This window comes from Pteropus alecto, unplaced genomic scaffold, assembly GCF_000325575.1.
Source record: "Pteropus alecto unplaced genomic scaffold, ASM32557v1 scaffold57, whole genome shotgun sequence".
NCBI classification, from domain to species: Eukaryota; Metazoa; Chordata; class Mammalia; order Chiroptera; family Pteropodidae; genus Pteropus; species Pteropus alecto.
Genome location: NW_006442508.1, coordinates 100,887 through 114,334, shown reverse-complemented (window position 1 = coordinate 114,334; position 13,448 = coordinate 100,887). Strand labels below are relative to the sequence as shown.

The window sequence follows — 13,448 nt, the reverse complement described above, 5'->3', positions numbered from 1 at the left end:
TCAATAGGTACAAAAAAAAAAAAAAAATAAAATAAAAAATAAAAGGAGTACATGGTTTTCACATATATAACATATATCTTTTTTTTTTTTTTTTTAAATAAGAGTTCACTTCTTTATAAAAGTCAGTTTTGAAGTTCTCTCCTGAAAAAAAGTGAGAAAATATAGCGGATTCTGACCCTCTAAATTCCCAACATTACTGTGTATATGTAATCACCTCTGTAATTCTGGAACTGTTTCTACATTATGTGCATACACATCTAATCCTGACAGAGCAACTTTTTCTATTGCTTTAAGATCTCCTCGGAAATCAGGGGTGAGACATTCCACAAGAATTTCTGGATTCCTATGGGAGGGATGGAAAAGATAAATATTAAACTGAGGAAAATAAATGACATAACTGCTGTTCAAAATAGAAATTGCCCGTACTCATTCTGTATCAGTTTCACCACAGTAATCTTTAGAATCCTGCCAAGAAAAGCATGAACTTACAAATGTTTATACATGAACTAGTTAATGGAAAAAACAAATAAATCCAAAATACTAAATTATATGTAATGGTTAAAACACATCTGCATGCAAATAATGATCAGAATAAATTTTGTGATTCTATAGGCTTTTAAACTGTATTGAGTAGATATTTAGAAAATACTGTCTAAAGGAATTAAAATATAAATATTAAAACATTAAACATATATTTTTAATTCTTTAGAAAGTAAATTGGGACATTTAAGTGAATGTGAACATTGTTTTATTTGATTACATTAATTTATTTCTCTTAAAAAATTTATCCAATAGTGTCCTCCTCCCTTCCTCTAGACAAATATTATACAAGTGCTACGGGTTTCTATTAAACTTTAAAAAAATTTTATTACATAAAGGTTGTCACATAATATTTCACTACTTTGTACACAATTATTCTTACTCGCCACAAAAAGGCTGCTTTCTAATTCTCATCAGGTGATGGCAAGCACCTGTCTCCATGGTCTAAGTTGAAAGCAGCACATGGCTCTTGCACTTAGTTATCAGGAAAGTACGAATATCTTTTTATTCAAAAATACAAAATAATTTATCTGTAGGCATGGACAATGACAGCAGTAAACCATTATGTTGTCAGTTGAAACCAGTAACTGATGGTTCCAGTGAGTTTTCTTAAACATCAGGCAGCCTTCAGTTATATTCCTCAACTGACTTCTCTGAAGTTACAGGTAAGGAGCACTGCCTTGAGCCTCCTCTCACAGATCTCATTAATAATGGTAAAACCTATTCTAAGAATTAGACCATGATACTTCTCATTCCACCCATGCTGCCGATTCCAGGGTCTTTCTCTTCTTTAGGAATTTCTGTGACTACAATTTTTGCTGTAGTTAACAGAGAGGCCACTCCAGTGGCATCCAATAAAGCAGTTCTTACAACATTAGTTGGATCAATGATTCCTTTTCCCACCATATTCACAAAATCTACAAGCACAGTATCATAATCAACTTCGAAGGAACTTTGCATAATTTTCTCAACTATCAACGATCCTTCAACATCTGCATTCTTAGCAATGGTCATTGCAGGAATTTTGAGTGTTTTAAAAAATAATTGCTATAACAATTTTTGATCATCATTAGTTGGGAGTTAATAAGTCCAAGGCTGGAATGCACAGAACAAGGGCAAAACCCCCTCCCAGAACAATGCCTTCTTCAACAGCAGCTCGTGTAGCATTGAGGGCATCTGTTACTCTGTCTTTTCATTCACTTCAACATCATTTGTCCCACCAACCTTCAGCACAACTACTGGGAGAGTTTTGCCAATATATTTTTCAATTTGAACCATGTCACCTTTTCTTTTCAAGAGCATGGCATTATTTTTGGTCACAATGATTTTGCTAACTTTTCCTAAGTCACGAGGCTGAATATCTTCAAGATTTAGAGTCAATCCTTCTTTTCCAATCAGTGCACTACCAGTATCAATAGCCATGTCTTTAAGCTGGTTCTTTCTGTTGTCACCAAAATCTGGAGCTTTGACTGCTACAACCTGAGGACCAATTTTTAGCCTATTCAAAACAAGTGTACTTAGAGCTTCTCCATCATCATCTTCAGCAATTATGACCAAGGGCTTACGGTGAGCACTGGCAATTTCAAGAGCAGGTACAATAAACTGGATATTAGAAATTTTCTTTTCACTCAACAGGACATAGACACCTTGAATTCACCTACCCGATCTTTCAATGTATTAATAAAGTATGGAGAAATACAATCTCAATCAAATTTCATGCCTTCAATAATTTCTAAATCATTCAGTGTTTTTCCATTTTGTTTTAATTTTTTTCTTTCTTCCAACCTTTTTCATTGTATCAGAAATGATGTTGCCAATTTTTTGGTCTCCATTTGCAGAAATTGTAGCAACCTGAGCAATTTCTTCAGAGGTTGTCACAAATTTAGACTGCTTCGTAAATTCAGCAATTATAGCATCAACAGTGAACATCACACCTTTCCTGATTTCCACTGGATTAGCACTTTTGCTAATTTTCTCAAAGCCTTCCTTGGCAACAGAGCGTGCCAGTACAGTAGCAGTTATGGTGCCATCCCTAGCCTCTTCATTTGAGTTATTGGCAACATCTTGAATTAGTGGCCAATATATTAAAATTTATCTTTTAAGTCAATGGACCTTGCAACAGTCACACCATCTTTTGTTACTCTGGGACTTCCCCAACTGTTTATTAATCACTGTTCTTCCCTTTGGCCCCATATGATGGTATAGTACCAGCTAAAAGGTCTATACCTTGAAGTATCAAGGCTTGGACATCTGCACTAAATTTTACATCTTTGGCATAAGCCCAAGTAAGATTAGGAGCCAGTGCCCCAGGCACTGGCTTAATCTGGCAAAGGACTTCGTGTAAATGTAGCATTTCTGTGAGGCGGTGAGGTAGGCCATTGACAGCAAGTGAATCATGCTATGGGTTTTACAAACTATTTTCTGAATTGCTGTGTCAAAAGCTTTGCTTAAATGAAATACAAGCTATTCTTCCTATTTATATTGTGGCTATGTCTATGCATTCAAGCACTAAAATGTGAATTAGGTCATAGAGCTGCTCCCTTTAACAGCAATAGAATGACTGGGACAGCTGATAAATTGTTCCACAAACCAAATGCAAAGTATCTGGAGCTGTTTCCTGAGAAAACAGATGTAGAAAGAATCACATACACAACTTGTCATTGATACTATGATATGTTGATAGAATACATCCTATAACTCACTGTTTTTTAACTGCAAGTTGAGACACATTAGTAATTTTTGAAATCAACTGAGTTACAAACAGAATTTTAAAAATAAACTATAAAAAAAAATAAGATAGAAAATATTGGAAGAACAACTGAAAAAACATTTACTAAGTGTGCCAGATATTATAATAGCACTGAGCTGTAGGAAATTAGCATAACTCCTTTTTTAAATGCTTTTTAAATTGATGAGATTAAAATATTAATGAAAATGTGGATTATGGGTAAAATTCCAAGGCCATTTGAATACAGATAAAATCTATATGAAAACTTACATATTTTACTTAACAATAATATCTTACCGTAACTACTTCTAGATGATGATTTATTCAAAATCAGTGCTAGGAAGGCTGTAGTTTTATACTTCTTCTAAAAGTATTCAATGTTTAAAATGTTAGAGAGGATAAGGAGAAAAAGGAACCCTCAAACACTGCTGGTGGGACTGCAAATTGGTACAGTCACTGTGGAAAACAGTATGGAGGTTTCTCAAAAACTAACAATTGATATACCATATGATCCAGCAATCCCTCTACTGGGTATTTACCCCTAAGACTTGAAAACTCATATCCGAGAAGATATTTGCATACCGATGTTCATAGCAGCATTATTCACAGTGGCCAGGACATGGAAGCAACTGAAGTGTCCTATGATAGATGATTGGCTAAAGAAGCTGTGGTACATATATACAATGGAATATTACTCAGCCATAAGAAGAGATGAAATACTGTCATTTGTGACAACATGGATGGACCTCGAATAATCGATAAGCAAAATAAGCCAGACAGAAAACGTTCAAAATCCCATGGTATCACTTATATGTGGGATATAAACCTAAAAGCAACAATTGAACAGGACAAACAAACAGAGACTTATGGACATGGACTATAGACTAGTGGTTACCAGAGGGTAGGGGGTGGGAGAGGAGGACGTAGGTAGACGGTTAAAGGGGGTCAAATATATGATAGTTGAAGGAAACTGGATTTTGGGTGGTAAATACACAATAGAATATACAGATGTCAAATTATAATGTACACCTGAAAATTATATAATTGTATTAACCAATGTTACCCCAATAAACTTAATTTAAAAAAAATTATTCAGTGTTTAGACTAGTACTCAAATGTTAAGCAGGGACTCTATGGACTAAAGGTCCATGGATAAATTTGTGCCCCTGAATCCCTAAAATTTCTGCGAATATTGAATCTGTATGTTCAAATATTCTTTTCCTGGAGAAAAAAACTCCACATAATTTCCAGCAGATTATCAGAAGGGTTTAGAACTACCCCCTGCCAAGAAAAGGTTAATAATCACTGCTTTAAGGTAAAAACCTTAAATAAACTGAATTTATATGGGTCAAAAAAAGTCAAATACATAAGCAATACAAAAAGAAGTACCTTTCCTTTAAGTATGATACAGTTTTTGCAAAGTGCTCAGCTCCTCCATCCGGTATATCTAGAAACAAAAGAGTCCACTGCTCAACATGATGTCACAACTTACTATGAGCCAATTTCAGGAAGTGGCAATGATGACACACTAACCATCTCGATCCACAGATGTCAGGACAACATAATCCAGGTTCCACTCTGCAATTGCCTTTGCAGTATTGTAGGGCTCATTGGCGTCTGGTGGAGGGGGCTTTCTTGCAGTCTTAACAGAACAAAACCTGCAACCTCTTGTACATGTGTCACCCATCAACTAGAATAGAGATGTTACAATTTAAATCAATGTAGATGAATTATCCTTAAGAATATAATGTTGAGAGAATAAAGCTGCAAAGAATGAATACAATTTGATTGTTTATAAGAAATTTGAAACATTTAAAGGTAAACAATATAGTTAAGGAATACAAATGTGGTAAAACCAGAAAGAAAAGGAAACAAACTCAGAATTAAGAATAGTGATAAGGGAAAAAGAAATGGGATGGGATCAGCAAAGGATACACAGGGGAGTTCAAAGATAATGTTTTCCTTTCAAACCAGAGGTATCAGGATGTCTGTTGTATTCGTATTCTTAATAATTTACACATATGTTATACAGGTTCTTTTGTACCTATTTATTATTAATAAAAATGATTTTAAAAGAAATTTAAAAATTTAATTAACATATCAATATGCAGGTCTCTGTGGGAGTTAAACAGAGGCATAGCTTGTTAAATAGATGAAACAGAAAACATAAAAAGTTAATAATCTGCTTTCTATGGATACCACTCTTTCTCCAGGACACCGGTTCTGCTGCCACAGGTCACTACCAAGTTCAGCCCCCTTCTAAACACAGTCACTACAGATGTTCTGGGGCCACTGGAGTTTCAAAGCTCCAAAGTAGGGGTTGGGTTGTGATTGAGGGCAGAAAGCTCTTCTCCCCCTTTAGGTTTAACTATATCACAAGGGACTCACAGCAATGGTACTCAGGCCGAGCCTCTCAGTTTTATTGAAACAATGAACTCTCCCCAGGAACCAGTTATGAGTCAATAACAGAAAAGGGGACCAGGTAAGGGGTGAAACCAGAGACTTCCATTATGGAGTATTCAGAATCACTTCTTCCTTCCAGATTTGGGGTTCTGTAACTTGGATAAGCTCTCTGATTGGCTCTGTATTATTCCAGAAAGAGCACTATCTCATAGGAATCCTAAATTCATTGTGTAAATAACCTCCTTCTGGTACAGGTCAACAGTTTATCAGACAGTCCCAGATAAATAAGAACTTTCAGTTGCATACAATTTAAGTTTAACCCTAATACCCCTTGGGATAAATATGGTAGAATGCACTGTTAATCACAATTTTTACTCCACCATATTAAGGTTATGCATCCCACCATTTGCCATATAACTTGTGAGGCCCTCCCATGGGAGGAAAAGCTTATATCTCTAACCCTACTGATGTCTGGCTTTCTTTGGTTAACAGAATGATAGTAGGCATGACCAAGCAGAAGCCTCAAATGTGTGTAGGTGGTTGGCTTGCCCTCTTGTACTTCTTCCATTCTCCAAGATAAGACTATGCCTTGAAAAGCTGCTGGTCCAAGGAGAATAAAGCTCTGTAGAGCCTACCCGAACCCAACCTACTTCTTGGAGTCCAGCTTAGCCCAGTCAAGATCAGCTGAACCTCAGCTAACTGAAAGACCCATGAGAGAGAAAAATAAATTCTTGTTTAGTGGGAAAAAGAAGATAAGCAATCATAAGTAACATTTCTAAGAATTAACAGTAGAGCTACCTCAAGGCAGCACATGATTAGCTGTCAGACAGATGGAAGAATCAATAATAGATTTGTTCAGAGAACAATGAGATCATAACAGGCTGGATTATTGTCAGTTTTTCACATTTCTCATAAATTCCTATGTAATGAAAACTCTGATCAGATTCATAATGCATATTTTTAAGAGAAAGATATAAAATAGTTCTTTTCAGTTTCTACACTAAAACTTAAGAGTTTGAGGCTGGCCTTACCATGATCGTGGCTGTGGCAGTGGCATATTCTCCACCTCCCCAACACTCTCCAATATTGGGACATCGAGCTTCCTCACACACCTGTGAGTAAAAGGGAACAGAATTCAATCAGGCTGAAAATATTTACCAATTGAAAAATTAGTGATCTGGCATTTTACACTGCTCATCTTTACGACATATTTATGAAGAAATTCACTATATAAAAATAATGTTAAATTGCCAAACTTTGTATATATTAAGATCTCATTTTTAAATTAAAAACCATATGAATGTATATATTTTATACGTGCAAAGAAAAAGGTATGGAAAAATATATATTGAATAATTAAAGTGGTGTAGTTAACATTTGAGATTGCATATATAATGTTTCACATTTAATACTATACTCTTTCCAACAAACATGTTAATTTGTAATGTAAAACAAACCCTCATTTCCTAAGTTGCAGAAAAATCTCTTTATCTTTCACTATTAAATGAGAAGTGAAGAAATACAATTACTTTTTATTTCTTTTGCAGGGAAAATGATTTTTAAATATATTTCCATTACTGATAGTAATGCAACCTAAACATCTTTATTCACCTTCCTTACTGTTACTGATATGTGTATTAATTTTTCAGTTACACATATGTAGAAACATTCTGACTATGGTTAAGAGAAATACTTAACACTTTGATAACTTACTGTATGGAGATTTAAATTCCGCAATGTTTTTTTCAGTTTATTATAATTTTTCCCCATGGGAATCTCTGTCTTTAGCCATGGAGGTAGCCTTAACCTGAGGAAAAGCCAAGCATTAACAAATACATTCCCAGATGATCGCACAGATTTGAAGTTACTTTGCTCTATTACAATTCCTAGTTAAGATGTTTTCTGCCCATAATCCTAGATTAACTCTTACAATTTTTGCAAAGGCACAGAGTAACACCATTCTAATAGAAGAATAAAGAAGCGTTGAACATCTAATTCTTCGATAAATAATACTGGCAAAAAGTTCTATATTTGTTCATAATAAGGAGAGATCCCATAGGTGTACTTTCTAGATTTTATGATGATGATTAAATAAAAAAAAAATCTAAAATTTGGAGTGAATAGTATCAGACACCCCTTGACTTCCACCCATTTATGATCTGGAAGTTGTTGGGTAAAGTACCCAGCAAAATAGTTTGCCCTCTGCATGAAATTTCCTCACAATTCTTTGAAATTAAGGCCAGGTATTCGCAGGTCATAATCACATAGACTAGGAGAAGCAACAAGTTAGATTATCAACAACTAGTAACAATAAAAAATTGATAAATTTATCAAGGTCTAATAGACTAAGAACAAGGTGATAACCTTTACTTTCTGAAGAAATTCGATGGTGGATAGAAAACAGATGGACATATAGGATGGTTAAATCCTAGGAAAGCGGAAAGAAAACCGTCAAAGGGCACAGAAAAAAGGATTCCAACAATTTTACCTGATTACCTGTTTTATGTCTGTTATTACTTCCTTCTAATGCTTTTAAGCTAAATTTAACAAATCTGATTAAAAATATACTCTAGGGCAGCGGTCCTCAACCTTTTTGGCACTAGGGACTGGTGCTCCTATGAGAATCTAATGCCTGATGATCTGAGCTGGAGCTAAGGTATGATACTAGTGCTGGGGAACAGCTGCAAATACAGATGAAGCTTCACTCACTAGCTGGCAGCTCACCTCCTGCTGTGAGGCCTGGTTTCTAACAGGCTACAGACCAATACCAGTCTGTGGCCTGGGGGTTAGGAACCCTTGCTTTAAGACTTGGTTATATCTAAAAATAATGCACAATGAAGAAATGAGACATTAAAATTATCTCAAAATTTCAATTACCTTTCTCCTTTCTGGCGTTTTAAGTTTCCTTTATATTCATCCCAGGTGCTCTTGTCTGCAAGATCGCCAGATACAAAATCGTGAAGGTCTGGTCCATTCTGTAACAATTCCTTTTTTTTATCTTGCAAGGAACTTACTGCTCTGAGTGGACTGCATAAATATTTTACAAAAACCTAAAAAGAGAGTTCATTGTGACATTTATTTAGTGGGGTTTTAACCTATTTAGTAATCACCGTTCCCTGCCCCCCATACCGAAACCCAAGGATGCTCAAGTCCCCTATATAAAATGGTACAGATCAATGCAGATCAAAAACAGTATAAGTACTGATTGAAAAAAAATCCGGGTATAAGTGGACCTCAGCAGTTCAGAACCATGTTGTTCAAGGGTCAATTGTGTATATTTGTTGCCCGTAAGAAACCATTAGCATCTAAATCTGAACACAAGTGTGACCATCCAAACACTAAAATTCACGAGTCCGTAAACATAACGCAAAAGAACCTTCAATAATTCAAAAAGAGCTCCTGTTACGGTGCTGCACGATGGCTACTCCACTTGTCCATGTCTCCCACTAAAGCCTAGAGAACAGGCTTGTGTTCTCAGCATCCATAGTGCTGTCTAGCACAGAGTAAGAGCCCAACACAAAGTAGTTATTTGGGGGTGCTCATGACAATGCCCCTATAGTGCTCCAAAAAATACATGGTACAAATCACTGATAAGCAGGGAAAAAAGCTCTCAGCGCTAGCCAGAGAACCTATAAACAAACCATTACCAGAGATTCTACCTCATAGGGGTGTCGGAAGAATTAAATGAAAAAGTTTACAACAGTGCCTGGCTACAAGTAAACGTTCAGCTAAGTGTCGTCCGTGTTACTGAGCGCTCTGAAGGAATGGGACCCCCATACCTGACGCCCGCACCCTGCTCCCCCGCCGCTCACTCGGGGCCTCACCGTGCGGACGACGCTCCCGTAGCGTATCGACATCTCCCTCTTTTGTTTCCTCGTAGGGTTGAGGAATCACTAATTCCCGGGAAAAGGCAGATGGACAAACCGTCGCAGTTTATACACAGCACCTGAGCCACCACTGACCCGTTGGGACTTGAGCTGCCTCGCGATTGGCTACTTTAGCCTAGTAGCGTCGCGCGCTCATGACGCCATACGCAGAGGCGTTACGGCTACAAGAACGTGATGACGGAGGTCGGTCTCTCTTTGCTGCAGCTACTGCGAGGTGAGGCTGTCTCAGTACTTGGTGGGCTGCGAGAATCTGAAGCCATCTGCTCTAGGAAAACTAGCGGCGCGCGGGTCTGTCGCTCCGAACGTTTATTCTGGTTGTACTCCTGCGCCCCAGCGCCTTATGTTTCTGATGGCTTGGGATTCGAGCCCTATGCTGGGCTTTTAGGCCTGCCTCCGAAACTCAGCCTCGCTGGGATGGCGCCTCCCTGATAAAGTTTCACAGGGTTGCGCTGAGCTGGAGTTCGCCCGCTGGGCCTCGTGTCACCCGCTTAGTAGTTGCTCCTTGCAGGCTAGGACGCACCAGGGGGCCGCTCTCCGTGTAGGTGCTTATGTACGTTCCCCGGACTTTTTCCTGCCGGTTTCTGGTGGGAGTGGAGCTTAGGATAGTTTAGTGGAAAGCAGACTCTGCCGGCCTTCTTACCCAAGTGTTTATTTTTCAGGATGAAGACCATTCTCAGCAATCAGACTGTTGACATTCCAGAAAATGGTAGGAGACTCGATTTTTATTTATTAAAAATTTTTTATGTCTACTACCCGCTGTACACCTTGTTCCGAGGCCTGACAAATGCATTCTCTCTTAGTGGATATCACTCTGAAGGGACGCTCAGTTATTGTGAAGGGCCCCAGAGGCACCCTGCGGAGAGATTTCAATCACATCAATGTAGAACTCAGTCTCCTTGGAAAGAAAAAGAAGAGGGAGAGATGTCTTTTTTTTTTTTTTTTTTTTTGGACACTTCAATTGCTTGTTTGGAAGGTTATGATTCAATAGCATCAAATTTGGTTGCTTTAAAAATTGAAGAATTGAGGTTTAATGTTTTAACTTAAAATCTCGCATTCAAAATTGTAGCAAGTTTCAGTGTTACTGTTTTAGCGAAGTTGGAAAACCAAATTCTGAGTGGATTATGTTCAATACTAGTAGTCATCATTAATGGAAGGTCTTAATACTATTACAAGTTGTGTTTATTTTTCCTTATGATTGTTTTGTAAGAATCTTAGGAACTGGGCAGTAGACTTTAAATCTAGTATTTTAGCTTTCTAGAAGTGAAGTTTGATTCAAGTTGTGCAAAGGTGGGTGTTTCTAGGTTGTCATTCCTTTATGAAATTGTGTACCTGTGATAAGTAGTAATAAAAATGTTAATTATTGAGGACTTACGTGGTTGCATTTTTCCAGTTAAAATCATGCACTTTAATTATGACATACTAGAATTTAGAGTGATTATGTGAATAATGCTAAAGTTTTTGTTCTGTTACAGCTCCGAGTTGACAAATGGTGGGGAAATAGAAAGGAACTGGCTACTGTTCGCACTATCTGTAGTCATGTACAGAACATGATCAAGGGTGTTACACTGGTAAGCAGAGCGATCAGACCACTTTGTTTAGGAAGGGGAGGTTTCTTGGCTGTATTTTGTGCAACATAAGTACTGCAGTGACTAGATTATGCATGTAATTTAGTGAGCTGCTTGAGCTCTAGAACATGGAAAAGTGATTTTGGCAAATCTGTTTAATAGGTATTCTTAGGTCTTTAGGAATAAGTGAGAAATACGATGAAAGTCCAAATGGTCTTAGTAAGCTGATGGGTTTTTTTTTCATGCAAAATTAGATTCACATCATCAGGGTGTGTTTTTTTTAACAGAAAATGTAGCACATAAGGTAGGCTTTGATTTGTTGGTATCTAACATCTGAGTTCCCTGTCCATTTCCCCAAAAGCATGTTTTATATCACTATTCTCTTGCCAAACCCCGTTCCCCTCAGCCTTTAAGATAAAATTTATGCTTCTGCCTTTACTGAAATGTTTTTCTTTTCATTGAAACTCTTGAGTATATTTGATAATGGCACTCTGTACTTAACTCTTTTATAAGTCTATCTTGTCACTTTCCCCTTGCTCCCAAGCTAAGTTCCTTGAGAGCAGGGCGCCTGTCTTGATATTCTCAATTCTTGCCTTCTGGCGTAAGCAACTCAGTAAATGTTAGTCTGATGCTCAAGATGAAGGGCTTTGGGGCTTTTAAAAAAAGCTAGCATTGTTTACTGTGGGCATAGGAGGTAGTAAAAATAAATTCTTCCTTATGGAACTTGGTAGTCCAGAGGAGACACTGAAACATGTTTGTGTGTAAAATTTTCGTTAGGCTTCTTTCAGGTGACAGTTGTTATAAAACCTTGACAATGAGTGCCATGTGAGGACTGTTTCATTTTAAAATTATAAGTCTGTAAGGACTCTAAAATTTAAAACCTGAATTTTTTTCAAACTTCTCATCATTGTTAATTGCTTGCTTAACATAGGGCTTTCGTTACAAGATGAGGTCTGTGTATGCTCACTTCCCCATCAACGTCGTTATTCAGGAGAATGGTTCTCTTGTTGAAATTCGAAATTTCTTGGGTGAGAAATACATCCGCAGGGTTCGGATGAGGTCAGGTATGTGCAAACTGTCACATATGGTTCAGAAATTTTTCCTTTACATGTGTGAAGGCTGGTGTATCGGGTTGGCTTACAAATAAAACCAAATTGGTTTCAAGATTGACTATTTTGATTATGCTTATAATAACTCTTAGTGGTAGGTAAGCCTTATATATCATACCTGTTGCAATTCCCGAAGGCTTTTTTTTTTTTTTTTTTTACATTCAAGTAGTTCGCAGAGCATGGTAGCTGTGTTTTGTTTTTTTTTTGTTTTTAAACCATTTGAGTAGTGATTAATAGCATAGACTCTGCCTAGGTTCAGTTCTCAGATCTCACTATCAACCTTGGGCACATTACCTCTATGTAGCTCATTTTACTCATCTGTAAAATGAGGAACATCTTATGATTAAATGAGTTAAAATTGAAATGTACTTAAAACAGTTCTTGCCTGATAACCTAGTAAACACAGAAGCATTAGAAAACTTTAAAACTTAGTGTTCAGGGCTTTTCGATTCCTTTGGGAAGGATGGGAAAAAGGGATTTTTAGTACTAATTTAATGGCTCTGTGGGAATGTTACATATGGTCAGCAACATTTAATTAGATAGGACCCTTACGTAAACTTTGAGGGATACTAAATATATGTAGTAGAAATAAAACTTTATATAAGCTTTGTACAGCTAAATCTCACTAGCTGAGTACCATCTTCTCATACTCCTTAATTGAATCACAGAGTCTGTTAAGTACTCAGATTCATTCAAACAGGAATGCAAACAGAACTTTGGCTCAGATAAATCGGATACTGTAAAACCAAAACTCAGAAGTTTCATTTGTTCTGTGGAATTTTAAATGGAATAAGTTGCTACTTAAATATATTTAAATTAAATATTTCCTCTGAAGATTTGATTTTATGTTGACATTGTAAATGCCCTCTCCCCTTTTAGGTGTTGCTTGTTCAGTATCTCAGGCCCAGAAAGATGAGTTAATTCTTGAAGGAAACGACATTGAACTTGTATCAAATTCAGGTTTGTATGTTCTGCCTACAAAATTTTGTCTAGTAGTTGAATGCATGATATTCTGTTAATTCGGTGAGCTTTTTTAATTGTGGAAATTAAAAAGCTATCCCAAAGGTACTCATGTTTTCTAAGTATAACATATATTTATATATAAAATACTTTCTTTTAAAGATAGGTTTGGCTAATAAAGTAATTGTCTTATGTTTTACACTCTTTAACAGCTGCTTTGATTCAACAAGCCACAACAGTGAAAAAAGGATATCAG

The 13,448-nt window shown here is 36.8% G+C and overlaps 2 protein-coding genes and 1 pseudogene across 3 annotated transcripts in view; 1 reads left to right on the top strand and 2 right to left on the bottom strand.

Moving 5' to 3' along the window:
• The window catches only part of LIAS (lipoic acid synthetase), a 15,628-nt gene extending 5,967 nt beyond the window's left edge, over positions 1-9,661 (bottom strand). Inside the window, exons 1-7 of one of the 2 annotated variants that reach the window (XM_015597600.2) lie at positions 9,451-9,661; positions 8,549-8,721; positions 7,385-7,478; positions 6,703-6,783; positions 4,802-4,958; positions 4,658-4,715; positions 215-343 (exon numbers count right to left, since the gene is read on the bottom strand). In XM_015597600.2, the coding sequence (XP_015453086.1) occupies positions 215-343; positions 4,658-4,715; positions 4,802-4,958; positions 6,703-6,783; positions 7,385-7,478; positions 8,549-8,721; positions 9,451-9,528 (770 nt within the window). In that variant the 5' untranslated portion in view covers positions 9,529-9,661. The remainder of the gene's footprint in view (positions 1-214; positions 344-4,657; positions 4,716-4,801; positions 4,959-6,702; positions 6,784-7,384; positions 7,479-8,548; positions 8,722-9,450) is intronic. The other variant, XM_006922442.3, reaches the window with a different exon arrangement.
• On the bottom strand, positions 842-3,766 carry LOC102879114 (annotated as a pseudogene).
• On the top strand, positions 9,644-13,448 carry RPL9 (ribosomal protein L9; the record flags this gene model as incomplete). The annotated part of the gene is made up of 7 exons (XM_006922529.3): positions 9,644-9,772; positions 10,218-10,264; positions 10,359-10,474; positions 11,031-11,126; positions 12,055-12,187; positions 13,112-13,192; positions 13,405-13,448. Coding segments are annotated over exons 1-7 (597 nt in total), but the record flags the coding sequence as incomplete, so codon positions are not given.